This window comes from Opisthocomus hoazin, chromosome 1, assembly GCF_030867145.1.
Source record: "Opisthocomus hoazin isolate bOpiHoa1 chromosome 1, bOpiHoa1.hap1, whole genome shotgun sequence".
NCBI lineage: Eukaryota > Metazoa > Chordata > Aves > Opisthocomiformes > Opisthocomidae > Opisthocomus > Opisthocomus hoazin.
Genome location: NC_134414.1, coordinates 60,712,685 through 60,736,984, shown reverse-complemented (window position 1 = coordinate 60,736,984; position 24,300 = coordinate 60,712,685). Strand labels below are relative to the sequence as shown.

The following is a 24,300-nucleotide window of genomic DNA, read 5'->3' as shown; positions in this document are numbered from 1 at the left end:
TACTTTTCACCCCTGCCTAAAGAAACAGATCAGTCTAAAGCAGTTTTGCTTTATTCTGTTTTTTTCAGTCAGTGGGTTTGTGGTGTTTCCTGGGATTTGAAATTGCATGGATACTTAACAGCCTTCCTTAAAGCTGATCTTTTGCAGTTTTTTATTCATAGAACTCCAAGACTGAAGTAATATAGTTTACAAAACCAGTATGCCTGTCAAGAGTACACTTCAACATTTCTCATGGTAATTCCATTGTCAACAGCTGTCATCGGTCTTAATGGTTTTCTGTAGTGTTACAGAGAAAAAGGATTTTCAGGGCAAATGATTGAAATCAAAGAAATTAAGACATTGTTTCAAAATACTCGTTTAATCAGGGATTAGTGTGCAAGTCTACTGACATATTGCAGCACAAGTGGTTTCCTCTTACCCTTGCTGTTTAGACTGTGAAAATGCTGAAAATTTTAACATCAAGTTACATATTGCATAGGAAAATGCATAATTTTTTCCTTAGAGTCATATAGGTAAGAGTTCACAATATAAATTTTGATTTGCTAAATTAAATTTTTATTTGTCATCGTATACATATAACCAGTATAGAACAGAGAAATACAATAACTATTACCTGTAATATAGTGACACCTTTCTTAAACAGTCTTCTTATATTAAATTTATTAATTTAGTTTTGCATGTATATAATACAAAGCCAATCTATTCTTGCAGTTATATCAATGGATCTCAGTAGTATCACAAATGTTTAAAAGAAAAACCTTGCCCATGCACTAATTACCAGTCCTACCAATGCTCTGAAACTACAAACACAGTATTTTTTTATAGCTTACTAAAGATATGCATGAGAAGCAACATTTATTCTTCAATATCATGTTGCTTTTTACCTTTTTGAAGGCCTGGTATCCCACTTTTTGTTTTACTTGATAAACATCTGATCTTTTTAAAAATAAAAATGTGAAAGACAAGGATTTCACAAACAGTTCTGTCTGCCAAAACCAGAAATGTGAACAGACATGAAAAATATTTTAACAGCCAGTACAAAGGTGTTAGCTAGATATATAAATAAACTGTAAGTAAACAGGAAAGCACATTTTCCTACTACGCAACCAGTCTCCTATAGACACAGCTATAGGGGACAGAGAAAAGGAAATGGCTCAGGGTAAGGTATACTGATGTATGTATTGGGCATTATGATTTTGCCCATCGGCAAAAGAGATCTGTTGTAGTCTTCAATGTGTGCCGCGTGTATGAATAAAACCAAACTTTGCTATGATTTTTTTAATGGCCATATCCTGCTTTATATACCAAAGTATGAATCCTTACACAAGGTGCAGCTGTGAAAACAATTTTCTACATTATGTGTTTATGCTATTAAAATGTTTGTTGTACCTAACATTGTGTCCACTTGCTATAAATGCGTGACTTTTAATGGCCATGAGCACTATGACCACACTGCCTGTTGTACTGGTGCCATTCTCTGTGGAAATGCAAGGTGAACTGGATCAGGGAGATCCTTTGGGACAGAAATACCCCGACCACTTTCAGTGCATGGTCTTGTAAACTCTTGTGCTAGCACAAACAAGAGATACAGTGACACTGAGAGAAGCAGAAAAATCAGAAACTCCACGTGACTTAAATTCAAGAGACTAACAATTGATTTAGACTGCCTGATGAAGCTGGAGAGACATAGATGTGACACCTAAATTAGGTATACACAGCAGGTGTTCTTAGCACAGCCCTCTGTGCAGTCAGAGATGATGAGATGCATCGACCGAGTCCTCCTAACCACAGAAGATCAGCATGTTATTCCTCTTCAGTGTGAGCTGCTAAAAGTGCTTCATGGGGTACCAGGCATAGTGTCTCTAGTATTTCACATACACAAGTTCCAAATTAAAATAAATGATAAAGCTTCTAACTACGAGACATGCAAATTTTCTCTGGCAAAATCTGTCGTCAGATTTTTTGTTCATGCATCACCAGGAAGAAAGAATCAGGAGTAAGAGCTTGATTAATAACTTGCTGAGATTTGCAAGAGTAGAATCTGGGTTTTACTAGAGCTACACTAGCTTTTTAGTCTAATGTAGTTAGAAACAACTTTTATCTAATTCCTATTATAATCAGTTGTGACCTAGAGCACAGAGAATACCTCATGATTTGCTGAGTAAGATTTCTGTTCACACAATTATTTTAGAGTAGAACTGAAATTAAAAAAAACAACAACTAAGCAGAGATATCTTGAACCTCTTATTTTAATTCATGCTCTTGAAAAGATGCTGTGAAAATACTAAGGTTAATCTGAAATCTTTGATAAATTAATCTAAACCCCTTTATAATCTGGACAATAATAATATTTTAGTAAGCATATAAAAATAAGAGTATAGAGAAATAAACAATGTATATGTGTAGCTACCTACGTATAGAAAGAGAGGTATCTATCTATATAGAAAAACAAACATAACCTGTTACATGGCTATAGTTAAGCTTCATCTTTTATCAGTCCTGAAAGAAACAATGATATTTGCTTCCAAAGGAAATAAATGCTTTTTCTTCTGTTTCACCAGGTATACTCAGGAAAGTTGTCACCTTAAAATATGTATTTAAAGTGCTAGCACATTAGTTATGAGAAAAAGTACTTCAGTACTTTTTTCCTAGGAGGTACAAGGTGCATTTAAACATACAGGTACATCTAAAGAGAATAAAAAAATGGATGCTCAAGAAGAATAGCTCAACGTTACCAAATAAAAATATAATGAATTTTTGAAACATTGTGTTTTTAGAATTCTTCTTTTTTTAAAATATTTTTTTACAGGCAACTACGCTGTCCTCCAATAAAAAGTTACACAACTTTAATAGCCATATCCATTGCAATTTTAGTATAAACAGCATTTGAATGAGCGTCTGCCTGAAAAATTGTATACATTGAATAAAGAATTCCTATTTTAAACCATATCAGCTATAATACATAAAAGGCTTATTTAAAAGAAAGCAAAACAAAACCAAAATCTCATTCAACAAAGGTTTGTGAGATATGGAGAAGTTTTAGACTGCTAAAAATGTCTGAGTAAAATCAAATGACAGTACTCAGAGTAACCCAGACCCAGGTGCCATTTCTCAGGTCATCTGTGGAGCTCAGTGGCAGCCCTGTGCTGCCTGTATGACCTGTTGTTGGCACTAGCCTCTGCATCCCAAGGCAATTGATTCAGAGTGACTCACATACATACTGCATATGGTCCACCATTTTATGTGGACACAGAAGTTTTTACACTGTATTATCATGATGTCCAGTTTAACCTTTTTTTTTTTTTTTGTCCTCCTGGTTTCTCTAACATACTCTGTATTTTTCTGCTCAGTGCTATTCCTCACTTCATTGCTGGATTTAACACAGGCAACGTTGAAGTGTTTTTTTATTTCCAGTTGCCAAACTTGGAGCTACACTTCAATATCCTGCCATGTTCTCCCAGCTTCTTGCAAGGGTACCTCCTTTAAAATGTAACCTGGAGACAAACTGCCAAACAGCCTCAGCTTCCTGTGAGGCAAATGTCCTCTCCTTGCTCTGAGACTATTTAAAGATTTTTAAATAGTTCTTTAAGAAACAAGAATATGTCTTTACAGCATGTTAGATATGCTGAAAAAAACCTGATGCAGCCTGGCAGACATACAAGTCTAGGCAATGACATGGAGTGTGTGGTGGTGCCGAGAGATGGATGGGACAGGAGGGTAAGTGAGTTCTTGTGGCTGAGGCGTGAGTGAGGGAACTCCAGACCTGCCACTATTGTATACATATTGCCTGTGTGAGTGGCCCCAAAACCTGAATTGTTCATATGTATCTGGGAGCAAAAGACCTCATTTTCCACTCCAGAAGGAATTATGGAAAGGATTTTACGCATAGGTGCAGTGTAGACAAGGAGGGAAACAGGCCGTGAAAAAACTGAGGAGTAGAACAGACTAATTAACATATATCTGAAGAGGTCTTAGGACCTAACTACTATCATTATTTGAAAATCGGACTTCTGTTTCCAAGGTGCTGTAGAATAAATTATTATCTCCTTGACTACTTGGAGCCATCAGCAAGGTCTTGAATTACACACAAACATAAGGAATGAAAACAGAGTGCTTTAGGATATAAATAAAATTTTAAGTAATGGGTATTTGTAGAATTTTTTTCTGCTCTGAATCTCCTGCTCAAAGATTTGTTCTGTTTTTAGTGAAGTGACTGGTACTGGTCATTGTCCAAAAAACATTTCTGGGCTAGATCGATTACTGGTTTGAGCTGGTGTGAAAAGGAAAAGAATGAAATCATACTTTCTTTCGCTGAATTACCGATGTCCTAATTTCAGTGTATGCTGAGACAACAAGACAAGTGAATTAGAAGGACTGGTTTACAAAACCTACAAAAGAAAAAGAAATCAGGTAAAATGTACACACCAGCACGCATGCCTACTAGTGATGTTTATCTGGGCATGGAATTGCTCTTAGGAATGTTCACGTGCTTTTTAAAGTTTTATATGTGTTTACCTCTATGTTATACTGTGTGTAATAAGGACTAATTCATTCATTTGGGAATAATAATATTTACATATGTTTCTTTATATTAGTCTCACATAAAATTAATTTCTTTACAGTCTAGGAGGAGATTTGGGTGCAGTATGTGCACGCAATGCAGTACCTTTTTTTTCTCGTAAAGGACTGTAAAGGAGAAATAACTAAAAGTATTTTTAAAAATTTTCTGGTCAGAATGACATAGGAATTAGTCATGGCAGGATAATCAAATCTTACAGCAGTAATATAAAATGTATCTTTAGTACTGTGGAACACTTTAGTTTACCTGGCTGTATAAAGCATAAGAACTTGATCTGGGATTCCTGTTGTGATTCAGATTTGCATTCATGTGTCAGCACTTCAACTAGGTATGTCAGATCCCCATAATACTGATGGAGACCCTGTGTATGGTTTATGGGCTTACATATGCATGCTTAGATGTATTCGAGATACACAAATGTGCCACAGCTACCAGCTGTCACTCTGGATGGCTCCTATTTAAGGAAGCCTCTGGAGTTTCCCATAAGTCCTGTGTCATATATGCCAGTCGCATGACTACGTCTTGGATACTCTGAGAAATCTTAGCTGGCACAGGACACTTTTGGACAACTGAGTTGCTTTCCTCAGTGTCTGTTTTCATAAGAGCTGAATAACTCACTGGACTTCGTTGACTGTGTTGACAAACAACTCAGGTCACTTGCCCACAGAAAGACCTGAGACCATTCAGAGCAGTAGCTGTACACCAAGTGGGTTTTCTTACAACACCTCAGTGGGCACTCATTGGTGGTATTTTAGCAATTGAAAGTTACCCTGTATTTCCACTGACTGCAGTGACACCTTAGATAAGTCACGCATATGTAACAGATACGTAGCACATATGTAAAAATTTTTATGTAGACATACAGATAGATATCTTCATCCAACACTGAATCCTAATCTTGCTGTTATCTCTAGATAAAATGCAGTTATATGTATATCTGTGTATAAGCACACAGTATTTAACCTGTAGTTTTTCTGAACTGTGAAAAGCAATTCCTACTAAGAGTAGCTGAGTTTACACTGGAATTTTTTTTGCTTTTTGGAAAAGGGAGAAGGGCAAATTCATCATTTTCTGTTTTACAGGAATTACATCTCGTAAGGCAGGACTTCAAATACAAAACTGATGAAGTGCTAAGCAACCGTTTCATCAGTTGCTATCAGTTGTATGCAGGGTTGTGAATAGTAGCACAAAGTCCACATGGAGACCAGTTACTCTTGGTTTACCCCTGAGGTTGATAGTATTTGACTTCTTCGTTAATGACTTAGAGGATGCAACAGAGTGCACTCTCAGCAAGTTGCCACAGAGGATACAAAAGTGGGAGGAGTGGCTGATACAGTAGATAGTTGTTCTGCCATTCAGAGGGGCCCTGGCAGGCTGAAGAAATGACTTGACAGGAACCTCATGACGTTCAAGAAAGGGAAATGTCAAGTCCTGCATCTGGGGAGGAATAACCCTATGCAATCATGAAGATTTTTTAAGGGATGGGAACATGTATCCTATAAGGAGAGGCTGAGAGGGTTGAGACTGTTCGGCCTGGAGAAGAGAAAATGCAGCGGGGGTCTTACCAATGTATATAAATGCCTGATAAGGGGACTAAAGAAGATAGAGCCAAACTTTTCTCAGTGGTGCCCAGTGACAAGACAAGAGGCAATGGGCACAAACTGAAATACAATAGATTTAAATGTAAGACAAAACTTTTTTGCTGTGAGTGTTCAAGCACTGGAACAGGTTGCCCAAAGAAGCTGCAGAGAGTCCATTGCTGGAGACTTTCAAACACCAACTGGACTTGGCCTTGGGCAGCTTGCTCTGGCTGACTCTGCTCTGCACAGGGTTGGTCTAGATGATCTCCAGGGGCCCCTCCCAAGACTCAGTGATTCTGTGATCTCTTTTTTACACATTGCTTCTAAGAGAAAGATTACCATAGTCAACTTATTTTTAACATAAAATATTATAGAAGGAAACACGATTTTGCATGAATAAATGAGTGTTAATAAAATCCACAGGAAAATTTATGCAGACAACTTTGTTAATATTCAGGCCTAAGATCAGAAAGGCTGATATTACACAAGCTATCATAAATATTATTATATCCACCAGATCCCTTATTCCTGGCTTGTGAGTGGGGATAAACAGATGACAATGATACATATATATCAAGCCAGAGCTAAACAGTTATCAAAGACTGAGAAATAGTGTTACCAAACTAATCAGCATAAATGTCATATAATCAGCCATTGTTGTACATCCTGCTCCAGTTGTGTCTAAAGTGCTGCCATCGTTGTTTTGATAGATTTTCTTTACGTCACTGAGGTTCATCTTGTCTGGCATCCCTGCTGAGACAAATAAGAAAATGTAGTATGATGCATGCCTTGTCATTACTGGCAACATGTTATAGCTAGAGCAAATTTAAATATCCTCAGCACACATACTGTCACAGTTTGGTTTCTAATTCTCATGTTACTGCCAAATTCAAAATCCTTTATAACTGCTTCTAGAAAAGCACACTATACTATACGGCTATTCATCATTAAAAGCAGTTCAGAGGTCTGCCAGCTCTGAACAAAGTTGTTCTTGTAGAAATATATCTCAACAAACATTTGCAGACTGAAGTGAACAGTTTTGCAAGTCCCAGTAGTACCTAAAAGTCCATTGCTCACATCTTTCTTGGATTTGAAGGAAAAAGGAAGTAATTTAATGTGAAATTGCTTGTGTCTGAGTCCCAATATTATTCCAAATTAACGTATACCTGATGGAAGGTGTGCATCAAAGTATACTTGTTGCTGTATAAAACCTCCATTTTGGCACTATTTAAACAGACTTTAAAACATTGTAAGGCAAAATTGTAAACTAACTTTAAACAGGAGCCATTTTACCGAGTTCCCGGCTGAATATTTGCACTTTTTTGGTCTCAAAACATTTTCTGTCTCAAAACAGTGCTTTGTATGGAACAAGTAATCATCCATTGTATTTCCTCTGCCTGGCTAAACAATCAGAAACAGAAGGTCTTAGAGACACATTCACATTTGGTAGCATTGTCAGCTGCTTGTGTTTGCTTTGAATAGTTCTAGACTAACTGTCTTATCCCATATAATAACTTGTGGCATGCCACTATCAATCAAAATTAACAAGTCTAAATTTGGTGTTATTACGTGCAACTAATATTGACATTGTAATTACACTGAAACTGAAAAAGGCTTCATACAAAGCAAAGTCAATATTTATTTAATTAGGTCAATACATATATAATTCAGAAGGTAAGTTCTGCTATTGGAACAGCAGCATTAGAAAAAAGTTCAGCTGTGCTGAGATGACATATTGATTTTACAGTCTGAGTTTCTGCATTATTATTCCTTGTTTAGGTACTTCTTTCCTCTCTGTATCATTAGGAAAGACGAATAAACTAGTGATTTTTTTTTATTATTATTATTCTAGGGGACCGTGATGAAGTATAAATATTTTAGTCATGATATTATCCTCTTTCTTAAGCTGGTTTGATGGAAGCTACAGAGAATCCTTATTTTTAGAAGTAACAACTTTTTTGGTGCTTAGGTTAAAAATACTCTCTTATCTAAAAGAAGTTTTAAAGCTCCTCTTTGTGAACTTGCTGTACGTACTCAAATATCCTTCCGGTAGCTTTGAAAAAATGCATTAAGGGAAGAGTCAGCTAAAGTCAATCCTGTTGTCTGAAAAACCTGCTAGAATGAATTCGTCATCTTTGCTGCTGTACTTAGACAGCAGAATATACTGCTATTTTGTGTGGATTTATCGATCCAGAGCTCTTGCCCGGAATTTGTGAACATTAGCTGTATGAGTACAATGCAAGCGGACAAAGAAGTAGAAAGAGTGACAACAGATGTTGAGAAGGAGGGAATACAACTTCTCCTTATGCACATGCAGCAACCTGTCTAGAAAAAGATCAGTCACTCAACACTTCACTGAATGGATGTTTGGTGGATCATCAAAGAGGGTGTGTCAATGTGTTTTTTTCAGGGAAGATTTGAAAGTAGATCAACAACAAAAGAATGGTTTGGGTCATTTCTCCAGAGCATTAGTGAGGATTTGCCATATTAAAAAAGCTAATTTCAACAGACAGTAAAAAATTCAATTCTCACCTATACATCAAAGCAGTTCACCAGGTGCTATAGGTATGACTAAGCAGATTTTTTCCATTTTATTTACAGATACACTATTACAGTAGTGAAAGGTATGGCCTTATATTAAACATACAGGATATCACTCATTATAAAAGATAATCATAGTGAAAAGAAAAATATTCCTAGATCTTGCAGTTAAAGAAATATCTGGCTGCAGTTAGAGTATGTGATCTGAATCTGATGACAATGTGACTAGATATTAATTACTGACTGAAGAGTTCAGATTTAATTTCTAGTGAAAATTTTATTGACAATATTATGGAAAATAGAAAGAGAATTGATTTAATTTTATGGGAAATGTTGTCTCTTTTTTTTTTCTCTTTTTTTTCCAGGCTCAAATGAGAACTTCACATTTTGGAAGTTCCTATGCACAGAGTGTTTTAAAAAAATGTTCCAACCCACCAATACATTTTTCTTTGATCGATCAAAATGCCATAAAGAATTGAATATAATCTCTGGTGCTACATGCATGTACTGTTAGGATTGCAGTGTAAACACATAGCAAAACTTTCACCTATTCAATCAGTCCCACAGGTCTATGCCAGAACTTTGACTTTATTGAAATGAGAGGTTCAAAAAATAAACTTAGACATGCTCCTTTGAAAAAATCACTGAACAGAAGAACACTCCTAAAAAAAAGCCTGCTTTAACAGAACTGTGCTTTTTTTCCCCACAGAATGCTAGGTCTTTTTTTTTAAATAGTTCTAATAAGTATAAATTTATTTTCTTCTAGGCTATACTTTCTATTCAATTAATAGGTTCTGTTGCACATTATGCATCAGGATTTAAACATATATGTCACCTTTCCACATCATTATCAGTAATGGAAGTGATCACTTCCTCTAAATGAATTTAACTTTCGTAGTTCACAACGAATTTGCAATGAGAGCTATCCAAACATTTATAGCAGAAGAGACTAAAACCAAAAGCAGACTTGTTTCATTTTAGTTTCCCACATACTAGAAGCTGAATTATGTTATAGAAAAGGCATTTAATTTTCCCAAATATAAATGTCTTGTTTAATATAACAATCTTCTAGATTGTTACTAGAGCTAATATTTTGACTGGAAAATGGTAAAATGCAGATGTTTCAGATGAGATTCAGAGTTTTGTTCTCAAAAAACGTTTCTGAAAAGCTGGAATTGCAGCAGAGCAGAAGATAAATCTCTTAGGAGTTAAAATGTTTGCACAAACACAAAGCTGCCAAGCATCGCATACCTGTCCCCAGCATCAGCTGTGAAACTCACTTAGTGGCTGCAGTTTAAAGTAATGTCCTGCTCCATCTCAGAAAAAAATTAATTAGTAAAAAAATTGCACCAACCATTGTGATAAATATGACTATCTCATTCTAGTACAAAGTTGCAGAGTATTTCTAACAGTCTTTAAGATCTCCTAAAGTTATTTAAAGTTTGTGAGAGTTAAGAGTACTGGCAGGCTTCAGAGTTGACCTGTTATGTTTGCCAGAATAGCTCCAGCAACAATACAATTTCCTTCTAACATTCAGCAAGAGCCTTTAACATTGATTTGAAATGTCAGATCTAAAGTCATGGAAGATTTTCATTTGACATGGAGTTTTCTACTGAGATATTGTCAAAATATTACAAAAATGTGCGGTGACTTTTGAGCAGCAGATTCTTGCCTACCATGGACCATACTGGGACTTCAAGCATTTTAAACATTTTAAATGGAACATCCTCTAATAATGACCTGGTTTGAAACCAAACCAGAAAGTAAGTGTGTAACTGTAGTCTGACCTCAAACACCTCGCTGTATCTTCTTCTGTCTGCTGAGTAACTTATATTGGAACTAACAAGGCTCTTCAAGGAAATTTGAAGCTGCCAAATAAGCTGCTGCGGGAATCCTGTTGGATATGAACCCTGTCAAAGATTTAGAGAGGAGTAAGAACTGGATTTCACTCTGTGAATTGTTCTCATGATGTTCTGGGAGATTCAAAATACAGCTTTTGTGGCTCAAGTATTTACCTTGAGCCTCAAATATGAGAAAGAATTTGCATAAAGATAGTACAGTGTTTCATGCAGGAAAAAAACATGGAATGTGACTTCTACTAGACAACACTCCTTTGAAGTTATATGCAAAAATTCTTCTTAGAAGGGCAAAAAATTATTTCAATCATTATATGTAAGTTAAATTTCAGGATCGTATAACACACAGGCTGTGAAGAAATGCACTGATAACTAGTTGAAGTCTGCCTCAAAATTTGTGAGAAAGATCATGAAGAAGATTTATGAGAGGTTAAAAGAATAAATAAGATCAGGTGAATAGACCAAAAACCTCATGTGTTGTGGGTGAATGTTTAAATACTAAGTTGGAAATGCAATTTACAATAATGAGGAAAAGGATGGAAAAGGATGACATGTAGGCATCCTGTTCATTAATTTATATTATCAGTAAGAAGAAATAATATTTTGCGGAGGTAGAAGATATGTTTGGATGCAACTGATAAAGTAATCTGAAGAATTTGTAGGCAAAGGCAAAAAGCAGAATAGCGTAATGATTAAGAGGAAGGAAGGGACAGAGATTTCAGAGCAATGGGTTCAGGAATCTACAGCTAACAAGAGGTAGGACAATCTCCTTATTGTGGCAAGTAAACACCAACACTGACTAATAGTGAAATATTTTTGTAGTATGAAGGAAGACATAATATTAGTTTGATTCCTGCAATTCACAGTGATGAGGTCTCAATAATGACTTTATGCAGTTAAACTTTTAAAAATGCATTAATTGATTTTAACAAAAATGAAGAGGAGGAAAGAAATTATTTACTAGGCATTATCATTCCATAAATTAAAATAACACAGTAGTTACCAAACTTTTTTTTTTTGATTGGTCAATCTTTTGCCATCTGGAACTTTTACGGCTTCTAATGGATGTCTCCTTCCTTTCTTTTACTGCTCTTTTGCCAGGTTTTATTCCAAACTACATAATATCATGAAGATGTTTCAAAACATAGCTATGCTAGTTGGATCACAGAGATATGTTTAAATACCTCAGATATACTTCAGTTTATATGTAGTGGTTGCTGTGAAAACTTGTATTTCCTACTTTATATAGAGTTCTTCACTGAACAATAGATGCATGTGAGAAAAAAATATTTGGTATCTGTCAGATCCTTTCCCAGCTAGTGTGTTTAAGCCATTAATCACAAAAGCATCACAAAATACTTAAAAGTATCTGGTGTTTAGAATGAAAAGGAAAAAAAAAAAAACCTGGACTACCTCTACTATTATTTGAAGAATATGTGAAGTTCATGTGATGTTGGCCATAAGGCCTCAATAAGGAGAGAACAAGACACCTGAGGAGAACTATATTATGAAGGGTACCTGGCAAAGGACTAATTTCTTGTGGCCATTTTCATGTCTTTAAGACTACATCTGTACTTGGAAAAGCTAAGGGATGTCCCTGAAAGGAAAGCATATGCTGTATTGTGCTTGAACATATACCCTTCTTATGTTACACATATAGCTGTGCATATATTCACCTTCTTCAGGAAATCACTGTGTTATTATGACATAGTGCAACTTCTGCCCTTCTGGTCTCAGAGTTCCCTTCCAACCTCAACAAGTCTGTGACTGTGATTCTAAAAGTATTAAAATTTCACAATTCAGCACTAGCCATGAACAAACAAGCAAACAAAAAACCCCCACTGGATTTCACTGACAAGTAACACAGAGGGAAGGTACCTACATAGCTTTGCCATTCTCTGACTACAACGCTTTTGAAGATGTGAACAATGATATAAAAGATAACTCTGCTGAGAATTAAGTCAGGAATCAGCCTAGTGAAAAATGTATCTCTGCTTTATTTTGTTCAGTTTTCTTTTCATGAAGGAGAAATTAACAGCTGATCCACAGAGACTAAAGAAATGTCAAAATTTTCAAGCATTTTTGCAATGAAGCTTTGGGGATTTTTAGGCTTTAATTTTAAAGAAAAATAAATTATCTAGCATTGCACATTTGTTTGCCATATCTGAATTAGAAATCAGTTTACTCAGATGAATTTCTTAATACTTCAAACTTCTGTTTTTTGGTGAAGCTCTGTTTGCTACAAGGTTCATGAGAAAAGAACATAAGAGTCAAAATTATTCATTAAGAATGTATGAAGGCTTTTGCGTTATGGAACTTCTTATTACACAAACATACATATAACTGTGTATCAATGGAATTAATGAATTAGCACAGAAAACAAGCTTCACTGATACTAAAATTTTGTGTTGTAAAATGATTTCTGATTCCTGTCCCCTAGTGTCTTTCTGTGAGATCTAAAATCTTAATTTGGGTTCAACAAATTATTGTGTCTGATTGTGTAAATTCCAATAGTTTATGGGTAAAATGAAGGTGAAAGAGAAAAGAAGTTTCAAAACCAAAATGAACAGATTTTACCAAAACAGTAATGTCTCTGTTTCACTATTTGAGTCTGCCTGTGACCACTGCCTGATGCTTTTGAGGTGGGAGAAACAAGAAGATACAGTGAAGAATTTAAATAATCAGTCCATTGGGACCCATAACTTCTGGCATCCAGTGATTAATATATGCCTTGGAACATAGGGATACATATTTATTATCCTTCTGAAGTAGAGTGAATGATTCTCATAAATCTCATAAATTCATGCTACTTTTTCTACAGCCACTTCACCTTATGCAAGAAGAAACCAAACAAAAAGCAATGAAAAGCCAAAATAAAAAAACAAAAGTGCTTACGCTTTCTCAGTTGTATGAGATCATGTTTAACTATGAAGGCCGGAATCCTCAAAATACATCCATTGAAAACAATTCAGTACAGCTTTTTTAAAATAACAGATGAGCTCATATTTTGGCAGAATAGAATTTAATGTGCTGTGCTGTAGTGTTGGTATGGGTCAGTTTGTGTCAGAGATTATAAACTTAAGTGTGAGCACCATCCTGAATGCAGCATAAACTAGCATCATTCTGATGCTGAAGTGGTCAGCTTAAGAGCATAATAAAAGATGCTGTATAAGGTGTGATTAATTCCATTTAGTTCTTCATACCTCTACAGTCTACATCTACAGCTAGGGTTCAGTTGGTTAAACATAGAAGTCTACAGACATTTCTGATGTAGGGAAGGGGTGTATTGCAGTTGGCATACAGATGCCCATCCAAAAGTAGTGTGATTGTTATAAAATCATTCAAAGATGTCTTGGACATCCTAGATCATCTCCAGTGGCTTTTGGGCACTCTCTTTAGACAACTGAATCCTGCCCTGCATCAAAGTTAGTTACTGCAGCTCCCATTACAGTGAATGTAGAGAAATAAGTAAATGCAGAAGAAGGAGATGGAGTACTCAGATGTAGATATTTAGTCTGAATTTGAGCAGATGAATCCTATACTTAGTCACATAACTGTTTCACCACTGAGTGACCAGTGAACGTTTTCAGACATGTTTCCTGTCATTATGCTTTTTATCTTTGGTGCAACAACAGAACTAAATACCGAATCATGTAGTTCTGGCAAAAGGATTACCTTTTAGAAATTCTAGGTAGGGAAAATAAAAATATAAAAAAAGAAATTGTTTCACCTGTAATCTTCTATTTTCACTTTTATACCTAAACCCCGGCCGTTAAACATTTTTTGTTTCAGCATCTGGAATTGAAGGGCAGGATGAAGGGCTACCATATTGCTATGAAAACAGTTAATATCTGATGTGTGCAAACATCTCTGAGAAGCCAGTACTTTATGAAAGTGTTTCCTGCTAAAGTACAGAAAGAGTCATTGCAGCTATATTTACACAGCTAAACACACATCCCAGAAGGAGATCCTTCAGGCAAAGTGGTGTTGAGTGGCTTATGTCTACTGTGTTCAGTGATAGCAATATCTATAAGAAACTGCTAAACAAATCTCCATTACGTAGTACAATGTGCTGATTCTCTTTTAAGCCATACACAATGGTATCTTAGCTCAGAGACCTAGTTATCATTTTGTTTGTTTGGTTTTAGTCTAAAGTGCCTGAAAAAAACACAAGGGCTGTCCTGGAACCCACCAGGTGGTGTTTTTATAATATGAAACTGAAGGAGAGCATTACAGGCTCTGGGATGTGATATTCAGGAATGGGGAAGTGTTTTGTAAAAAAAAAGCTTGCTGTTGAGGGACTTTGTAGGGCAGAGAAATCTGAGCGTTTGGCCGTCTGGTTTGTGTTGCCACTTGGAAGCAGTCCTTGGAATGAATAATCCACAGAACCTGAAGTTTATTTTGGAGGGATGGAGATGGTTGTCCTTAATGCTGAGCCATGGAGTGAACTAACATTTATGCAATGTGAAATCACTGAAATTTGGAGAATTGCTTAGTCTCATAGGGAGGTTCTGTACTGTGATATAATTCTAGGAGCAAATTCTTAATGTCCTCATGACTGTCATCTCTGTAATTGGCCAGTCATTTCTTTCAGTGAAATGCAATCACGTGTGTTTTCAAGGCTGCTCCTAAAAAAGGTAGCTCAGGAAACCTGTATCTGATCCCAGGCAGGACCTTGAGTAGGAATACCAAAGTTATGAATCTGGTCTATATACCGCAAGGCGATGTGGAACATGGAGATGAAGCTCACACAGGAGTCAAACCAACTGATAATTTACGTTTATCTCACCTCCACATAGGGCGATCATCAATGAGTGGGATTTTTGTGTCTATATGTGAATTGTGGTGATGATCAAGCCATCGTGAGATTTCTTTATCTCTCAGAGTAACTTTCCTGTGCTTTATCCACTCTATTCTTAAGTGACAGAGTTTTCACCGGTTTCCCCAGGGAAAACTATGTCACTGTCCATATAATGTAGTATGCTGTACCGTGATGCGGGTAAGAACTATTTGAAAAAGTGTACTGAGCTGTTGTCAGTTTTTGCTCTCTGTCTATGCACTAAGCATAGATACTGTTGTGAAGAAAGTTGCTGGAATAGGTAATTGATGTTTATTTGGAGGAAATAATTTGATCTAAAATCCTTCTTTTTGACCGTATATGTTCCAACAATCTTTGGTAATAATACACAAATCGAAACAAATAGCGATTATAAATGCACAGGGAATATCAAGATGGAAGTAATCTCACCTACAAAGAAAGGAATACTATTACTTTTATTGTCAGAAAGTAATTAAGAAGTCTGCCTAATGGCATTAGCTAAGAGAATTCTGCATGGTTAACCATATATTGGAAAATGAATCCAAGATATCATGTTTAACTGCACATATTTAATGAAATCTGTATATATGAGAAATACAGTGTATCCATTGGTCTTAACATAAGTCTGGCAAGTCGTTTTAACTACAAGAGCAGCAGACATTAAGTCTCTAGTCTAGTATTTGAAAGTTTTCCTTCAAAGTTAACAGTGGCATTTGTTTTGCATTATGCATTAATGAACTCAGTATTTCCATTTAGAAAACAAAGCTTTTATGAGTTAATATAACACAAACAAATGGTGTCACAAACCAAAACATTTCCATTTATTGTAAATTCTTAAGAATCAGAAAGAGATAATGTTTTTTGAACTGGTTAATGTATACCTTTTTACTTGTAGGTCAGTTCTAGCTTATAGCAAAGTATTAGATATCTAAAAGACTTGGTTTTATTTTGCATACAGACACTAAAACCTAACTGTATTTTTCATCTAAGGTAGAGAGAACCAGAGTAACGCTCATTAGATCTATTCCTATTGCTTTCTCACTCAATAGCTTCTAAATCCATGTTCATTAGAAGACATGTTCATTAGAACTTCAGTGCTCTAGGGTGCTGGAATCAGCATTGTCAATAATGCCTGTTTTAAATGAAGAAATCCATCTTTTCAATCCTTTTCACTCTCGAGGAACTTCTAGCCTTTATCATTAACCTATGCAAAGGCTTTGTAATCAATACAAAATTATAATAGGACTAAAGTCCCATAAATCAGATTAGGTAAAAGTAAGCAAATTCTTCATTATTTGAATTTTCATCTAAGAAGTACTAATTTCCTTCCTGTGAGTCAGATGTCCCATATAAATTACTGTCCTTTGGAACACTTTACCCATGTGTTAATTTTTTAATCCTTTTTCAATTTGCTGTAGGAGATTTATAATCAACAGTTCTGGTTTATACAAAACTACTATCTAGAAGAGAGAGATGAACTTGAACTGAAACTCCTGGAAGTAGTGTGTGAACTTGGGTTGAGACAGAATGTTACAAATTAGGCCTATTAAAGTAATGAAATATTTTTCAATTTTTTTTAAAATCATTCAGATTCCCAAGATTTATGGCCCAATTTCACTGTAGCAGTTCATTATTTTACTGTTTGTGTGTCTGCATGTTGTTTTTAAAATGAAGGTATAAAATCAGCCTTTTCCAGAAAAGAAATCTGAGCTAAATCAATTCCCATTGTTAAGAAGATGAAGTTTGGTAGTGTTTTTCAGGTCAGTCCACCTAGTATTCCAGTCATTCCATTTTCTGTTAAAAGAAACGTAGCCTCTAGATTAGCTTGAACCCCCCAAATACTGATATATTAAACTGTCATTCGTAATTTTTCACTGTAAATTTTATTTAATGACATATTTTCACAATTTAAGTTGATATAAGGGAGAACTGCTTGCAGTCATTTCCTCGTCATGTTTGCCAGGTCAGGGCTATAAACCCACCTGTTGCCATGCTCTGGCATGTGCAAGATCCCTGTAGTGAACCTGTTCCCAGAGATGAGACATCAGATCTGTGATTTTTCTTGCTGAGTTAGTTTTACTGCAGCTTGAGCTTACTTTTAGAACTGCCCCATGGTGAGTTCAGAGAAGTGCTTGCAGGAGGAAGAAGGATCATGCTGTTACAATGTGGGAAAGGACTTAAGCTGTCAGCTGACCGTAACACCCTAAAGCACCCAGAAACAGACTGAGAAAACCGTATAATCCACTGTTGATATCTGACCTGATCCATATGAAAGACTGGATTGCTGACAAAAAAGGAAGTATGGAACAGTAAGAAGGGAGACATCCTTGTGTCCATGCCTTCCCTATAAACAAAAGCACAGCTTTTCTCCTTATAAATAAGAATTCAACACAGAGATTCAGTTCAGTCTCTGATTTCTCTTCCTTTCTGGGATGACTTTGGTTCCCCAAATTTTAGCTCAGCTATTATGCTGAAAACATATCAAAAGCATATGATTCAAAAGAATCTAGTGTCTAATGTCTTCTTAGAAATGCATTTTCTGATCAGATTACGAGGCTTAAAAAATACGATTTTTCATAGACATCTTTTGCTCTTCAATTTGAATTTCAGAGACAGTCCTTTCTGGCAGAGCATTTCATTTTTGTTGAGGCTAGATGAATGTCTGTGATAAATACTGTGGTGCTTGCAGTTGAATATTGATCTCCATCCCTCAGTGTTTAGTGTTATGAAATGCCATAGGAAGTCTTGTGTCTCAGTGCATCCAACAATTAAAAGATCTTTGATCTGAGGTCACTAAAAATGGACAGTTAAACATCAAAATAAGTGTATTCTTTAAGTTCATAGATAATCATCAAGCAATTCAAAGACTAAACGTTGTACCTGTAGCAGTTTTACCTCTCCCTAGGAAAGCTGACATTGCAGGATTTGTATCAAAAGGCAGGTTTCATACAAATATACGGTTCCCATTCAGCAACACACGAATAGTGTGGCTTCTGTTTGGCCCCCAAGCATCCGTCCCTGAACAGAAAAAAAATGGCCTCCCCTTCACGCTCCCGCAGTCTGACAAGGCTGACCATTGACTTGATTGGCTCTGGTCGACTGGCTGGGGGAAAGCAGTTTCTAACGAAAGCAAGATATCGGTCTCCAGTCTTGTAACAAAAAAGCGAGTAATATAATAACAGGTCTCAAGATAACATGTGGGGAAAAGTAAAAGAAAGATCGAGGAAAATAGATTATCTCTTTGTTTTCCAGATCAGTAGTATGGATATGAGGGAAGCCAAAATAAAAATAAAAGCTGTATGGTTTCAAGGATTTCTTCTTAAAAAAAATACATAAGCTCTGTCTGCTGCTTACTTCTAACTGCAGGGAAGGCCCATCTAACTTAACTTACTTGACTAACCTAAGTATAAAGAAAGAAACTGAATTGCTATTTCTGGTTAACTGGATAATTTAGACGTATTTTCAAAACAGGCTTTTAGTCACAGTGCAGCTTTTCAGAGAAGTACAGATGGATGAGAAACTGCTGAACTTTCATAGTTTAGGTTTTTAGCCTGAAGATATTGATCCAAGAGAGAAAGAATTGAGTAAACAGTGAATAAGGGATGAAAAGCAAAGAGAAGAGAAGAGAGAAAGGTGACTTCTGTTTAAAGTAACTCTGTGTGGACCCGTAAGTTAAAGACACCATAAGTTTGCACTTTTTTTTGTTTGGGAGGCACTAATTTTGGCTTTAGAGCTACTTCCAGTGCGGCATGGTAAGTAGAGCTGTGCCATTGTCAGTGAAGAGTCACGTGAAAATGTGAAAGACACTAGTTTTTCATGCATGGGTGAGTCATGGGAACGGATGGGATACACTGTGGAGTCATTCTGTGAGCTTCCTTTTCATTTGAAGCTACCAAGGTCTTATCCTGACCATTCACTGTCCTTTAAGCATAAATGTTCTTCTTGAGCCTAACTAAGTATCAATAGACCAAGACCATCTCCTCCATCACACTCTTGTTCTCTGTTAAAGCATCAGCATTTGTCAGCAGAGGGGGAGATGATAACAGAGTGACCTTGGCAGACAACACTACTCCTCTTTTTCTTCTTTTAGATGATGAGAAGGAAGGTTAGACTCAGATCCCACAGGCAGTGCAACAGAGAAAGCTTTGCAAGAAACTTGTACCCAAAAGCTGGTGAATGTATGCCAGACAGCATGAGAACAGTAATTCACATCCCTGTCCTTTGTGTATGTTTCCTGGAGGCTCTTTTAGGTTGACGAGCCTACCTTAACACAGCTGTCATTTATTGGGAACTAATAGTGAGGGGAATCCTTCCAGTGGAGTAGAACCTGGATATGAGACAGTTTAAAGCACATGACAGCTCTTGGTGCCCTGAAACTGTTTTTGTTTTTAAATAGACCACTTCCAGAAGATGGCAGCTGAATAATGAGAGCACTGCTTCACAGACCACCAGAGGGTTGTTTTTCAGCCTGACACGTGGGATTTGTGATTTTATGGAGTGATTAGAAGCCATGAAGTTGCTGGCATAGGTTTGAGTGATTGTTCAGGGTGCAGAAAGCAAAATCTGCTACAGATCGTATCTATTGCTAGCAAAAGAGTCAGTCGTTAAGCAAGCTATCTTCTCAGGACGATTGAACCTTTCCCTTTTGAGAGACTCCAAATGGGAGCTCTGAAGGAAATTGGCATGTAGATTAGAGTGCATGGGTCCTAAAGTAAAAAAAAATGTTCACTATACAGTGAAAAATCCTACATCATTGGAAAAAGTTATTTAGTTTCTTAGATCTCCTCTTATGCATTCAATGTTAAAATAACTTCTTGTATACTTTAAAGCATTTGATTTTGAGATCTATATCCAAGTTTGGTTTATTTTTATTTTACCACTGGTGTATATTTTTTAAAGGCTTATGGCAAAATTGGCAGATGATGTCACACCTTAAGGTAAGGCAGAAATGGATACATGAAGAAAAGTAGACTACTGAACCACTACTGTCAAAGTCTACAACCAGAGTAAGAAGATCAAGACTGAAGTTACACAAAGTAGAAAAGATGGAAGTTCTTACACAACTAAAAAGGCAGAATTGGAGCAGAATGAATGAATACACTCAAAAGCTAATGTAAGTTTAACGATGAAGGAAATATTCCAAAAATGGTTCAGCAGAATAAGCAGATGAAATAAACTGCTGAAAAGGCAGAATCTGGCTTTTTAATAAGTCAATAAAACTATAAGCCAGGGAATGTCAAGTAAGATGAAGTGGTAGTCTTGACATGTCTTTGCTCCCTTGTGATGTGCCCACCTCCTGTGTGCCCTCCCTTTCCTTCAGGCTCAGGGATGAGTCATATCATATCTTGCTCCCCCTCCACAGTCCCAGGACATTTTCAGTAAACTCTGGTCATGCTCCAACAGTTTCTACAGTCAGCAGGGAATTAGGGAGCAGCAGAGATGGTCAATGTGTATAGCAGGAGAACAGTATCGAACTCCAACAACCTCCCATACACTAAATCAAGATGCTGTCTCCTCTCTTCACCAAGAAAGCTATCAAGTAACACAGCTCTGAGTTCAGGAGCAGGGTTACAGAAGGTTGAGAGGTGAGATTAATTCTCCCAGGGTTAACTGCTGTATCTATCTGGGCAGAGGGTGACCCTAGCACAGGCTGTGCTTTTGCTGTTGGGGTGCAGTCCTACAGCACCTGAGCAAGCCTGGGTTGGTGACAGTAACAGTTTCTGTCAACTGTCCAGCGATCCCCAGGCAAGGTGAGGTGTTGAGTCAGACCCAGGTCCATTCAGCAAGACCTGTCAGGAACAATAGCGTGAAATGTGGCCAGAGACAGGACTGGAGAAGGTTTCCTTCAGCATTGTCCTAGAGCCATCCAGGAGACAGCACTGGACTTAATTATATTTATAGTATAACTCAAGGAAGGACTAGGTATGCAGAACTGAGCTGAAACTGGGCTCTTGAGTTCACGGCCAAGAAGGCATGGGTGGAAACCACAGGTGAGGCTGGTCAGGGCCATTAAGGCTTAGAATAGGGAACATGGTTATACCTCTGTAGCAACTGTCTGAAAATAGTTCTTAGTTTGCGTAAGTGTCTCAGCATCCCCAGCTCCCAAGGAACACCCCAAGACCTCACCCACGTTCCAAAGGGCTATCTAACACTGCAAAAGGTTCTTGTTCCCCTTTTTCCTCTGAGCATGGCACAGGCACACAGTTTGGATGAGTGATTGGTAGTGTCACTCATACAGCACAAGTCTCCCTTCATTCCTCCTATTGCATGCACCCATCTCAGCCTTCTGCTGCTGCAGTACCAGCTATGCGGTTTAGAAGAGACAGGCAGGTTGTTAGAGCCAGACCCATGGAGTTTCTGATGGCATTGAGGGTACATGCTGGTAGGGCACTCTTTGGGGATTATCTCTAACCTGTTTTTCTAGAATACAATCTGCCTGTGAATGACTGTGGTCCACTCATCTATATATATTGCTGTGAACTTTGTCCTCCAGATAAACATGCTAGGAGGAAAGTGAGAAGGCATCTGGGGACAGAAATACAGCAGTCAGTCATTATGAAGGACTCCCATGCTGGTTTTAATTCTTCAAATATATGAGGACAGATTCTGTATCCAGCTATTCATGGACTGAGTCTATGTTCCTAGCTGACATTCAGCAAAGGAGCCTGAGGAACACAGTCCTCCCAAAGAAATGGAGGCCTTTGACATACTTGTCTGCTGCCAATGTGCAGTGAGTTGACACCTCTTTCCAGGAAAATCTAGGGGTAAGAGAATGGAGACTAAGAACTATTTCCAGCCATTCTTCTGAAAGCTATGCTTTATGAACTCTTCCTAAGAAATAGGATTGTGTGTGTTTCTGTGAACTTGTTGGTGGGTCTCTCTGCCCCCTTGCTTGCCCCCAGATATCTCCTAAGGAAGGGAAACCCAAACATTTTCTTTCACTCTTCTAGATGTCAGCCTCACAGCAGTGTGGTTGTATTGGGACTACACATCTTTGAAGGAGGAAAAGGGATTAGTCAAGAGCTTTCTTTTAAATGGATGGCTAGTTTTTTGTTTCCAATTCTAAATTATCCATTGGATATATAAAATAAGCTAAAATTTTCAGGGATGTGTACCTCTTTGTTTATGGGAACAGAGTGGAGCACTTTCTGTGTGGCTCTGTTCTCTGCAGTATAGACTGGCTGTGTGGGAAGAAGGGTAATAGCATTAGCTACTAGAGAGGACAATATCTGGAGATGACCTCAGTGTAGGAATGTAGCAAGTTAATACAGCCAGCTCCTCTGACAGGGACTAGGGCCTGACCCTCTGCCTTGCAGGGTCTTACACTGACTTGTTGATTCCATCAAATGGGCAGGAGAACACAACCCCTATCAGAAGATGCTAATCCATTTGAACAAAACCACTGAAATGACTCAGATTTATGCATAAGAAAAGATTATTTCAATAGCCTGACTGTTTAGCTAAATGTGTGCTGGTAGCATCACTGAAACATGCACCTGTCACTTGATCCAGTCATTCCATGGTGTGGTCTTCTCATTCCTCAAGTCTCTCTTTAAACTACTCAGTCTAGCTAGCTCTGATTTATAGCATAATGTATCTTTTGCTGAGATTAAAGGTAGATGAAAATATTGCAAATAATATAATACTTCTTGCTGGATCAGTATCAGTCTTTTCCATGGGCACTTGTTCCTTTGTTCAATCAAAACCTTGAATTTCATATTAAAATACAAGGAAATGAGATCAGCCAAGACTACGTAGGCTTCTGCAAACATTTTTTTATATGTACTACTATTAAACAGAAAGGTGTAAATAAAAGAAAGAAAAATCTCACAATTATTTTCAGCATAATCAAGAATTATGACCCTGTTACAATTTTTGGTTTACAAATAGAATTGTTCTTAACAATATGATAGAAAAAAAAGTATGTGCTGAATGGCTTTAAAAAAAATATATTGGAAAAAAAATTGTGTCTGAAAGATTGACTGTTTTAAGCAAATTGTGTAAGCTTTCTGCATTCTCAGTGATGTTTTTTATTTCCCATAAAACATTATCTGTCATAAATTTAGTAATAATACTGTTGGTTTTCAAGGGAAAAAAAACCTGTGTGGCAGTCATAATGCTTGAAGACATTGAATGATATACACATAATAAACAAAATAGATCCTCTGTCTTGCTAGACATTACTGAACATAGAGCAATATCTTGCTGTGTAATCCTTTTATTGTCACAGTGATCAACTAGCCAGATGCAAACTATTTTTGGTGACTTTCTCTGCTTACGGACTGTGAAAGCACACATAAAGGAGATGGTACAACAGTTTTCTCCACACAGGTGGTCTGATTTATAAATAGGCAAGGAATAACTAATGTATTTTACACCTTGTATCAATCAAAATCCTAAGGAAGTGAGATTAGGCATTGTTCTAAAACTGGGACTTCAAGGACTGATTTAACACTGAATGTAAAAAAAAAAAAATATTTCACTTCTGTATTCAGTGAATTGAAACCTTAGTATTCTTTTAAAATGCATCAGTAAACCAGATTTTCTTTTTTAATCTGGCACACAGAAAACTCAATAAAAAAGTATTACAGATGCATTCTATTTTGACTGTGTGGTATTTTTAAACTGTCTGTTGTTTTACAATTGGACTGCAATATCCAAAATAGCTTGTTAGGGACTGCTAGTCAATCTCATTCAAATTTTTGTCTGACATGAAAAGAAATTGTAAACAGGAAAATGAAGACACACAGACCTAAATTATACAGTCCCAAGCATATTTTTAGATGACACATCTGGAATGTGTATGGATATCAATAGTGTGAAGCTGGTGAAATTGAGTGGCCTGCATTATGCACGACATCAGACTAAATGATCAAAATGGAATCCTTTTGGCTGCAGACATGTTAATCTATGTGCAGACTGAAG

General features: G+C 36.8%; 1 protein-coding gene across 8 annotated transcripts in view; it reads right to left on the bottom strand.

Annotated features, from left to right (window-relative positions):
• GPC5 (glypican 5) overlaps positions 1-24,300 on the bottom strand; it is an 846,827-nt gene that overhangs the window by 59,234 nt on the left and 763,293 nt on the right. For 3 of the 8 annotated variants that reach the window (XM_075423620.1, XM_075423697.1, XM_075423704.1), the window contains one exon: positions 221-6,909. The exons of 2 other annotated variants lie outside the window; for them this stretch is intronic. In XM_075423620.1, the coding sequence (XP_075279735.1) occupies positions 6,755-6,909 (155 nt within the window). In that variant the 3' untranslated portion in view covers positions 221-6,754. Of the gene's footprint in view, positions 1-219; positions 6,910-24,300 lie in introns of those variants that run through there. 3 more of the 8 variants (XM_075423669.1, XM_075423714.1, XM_075423635.1) reach the window with 2 other exon arrangements.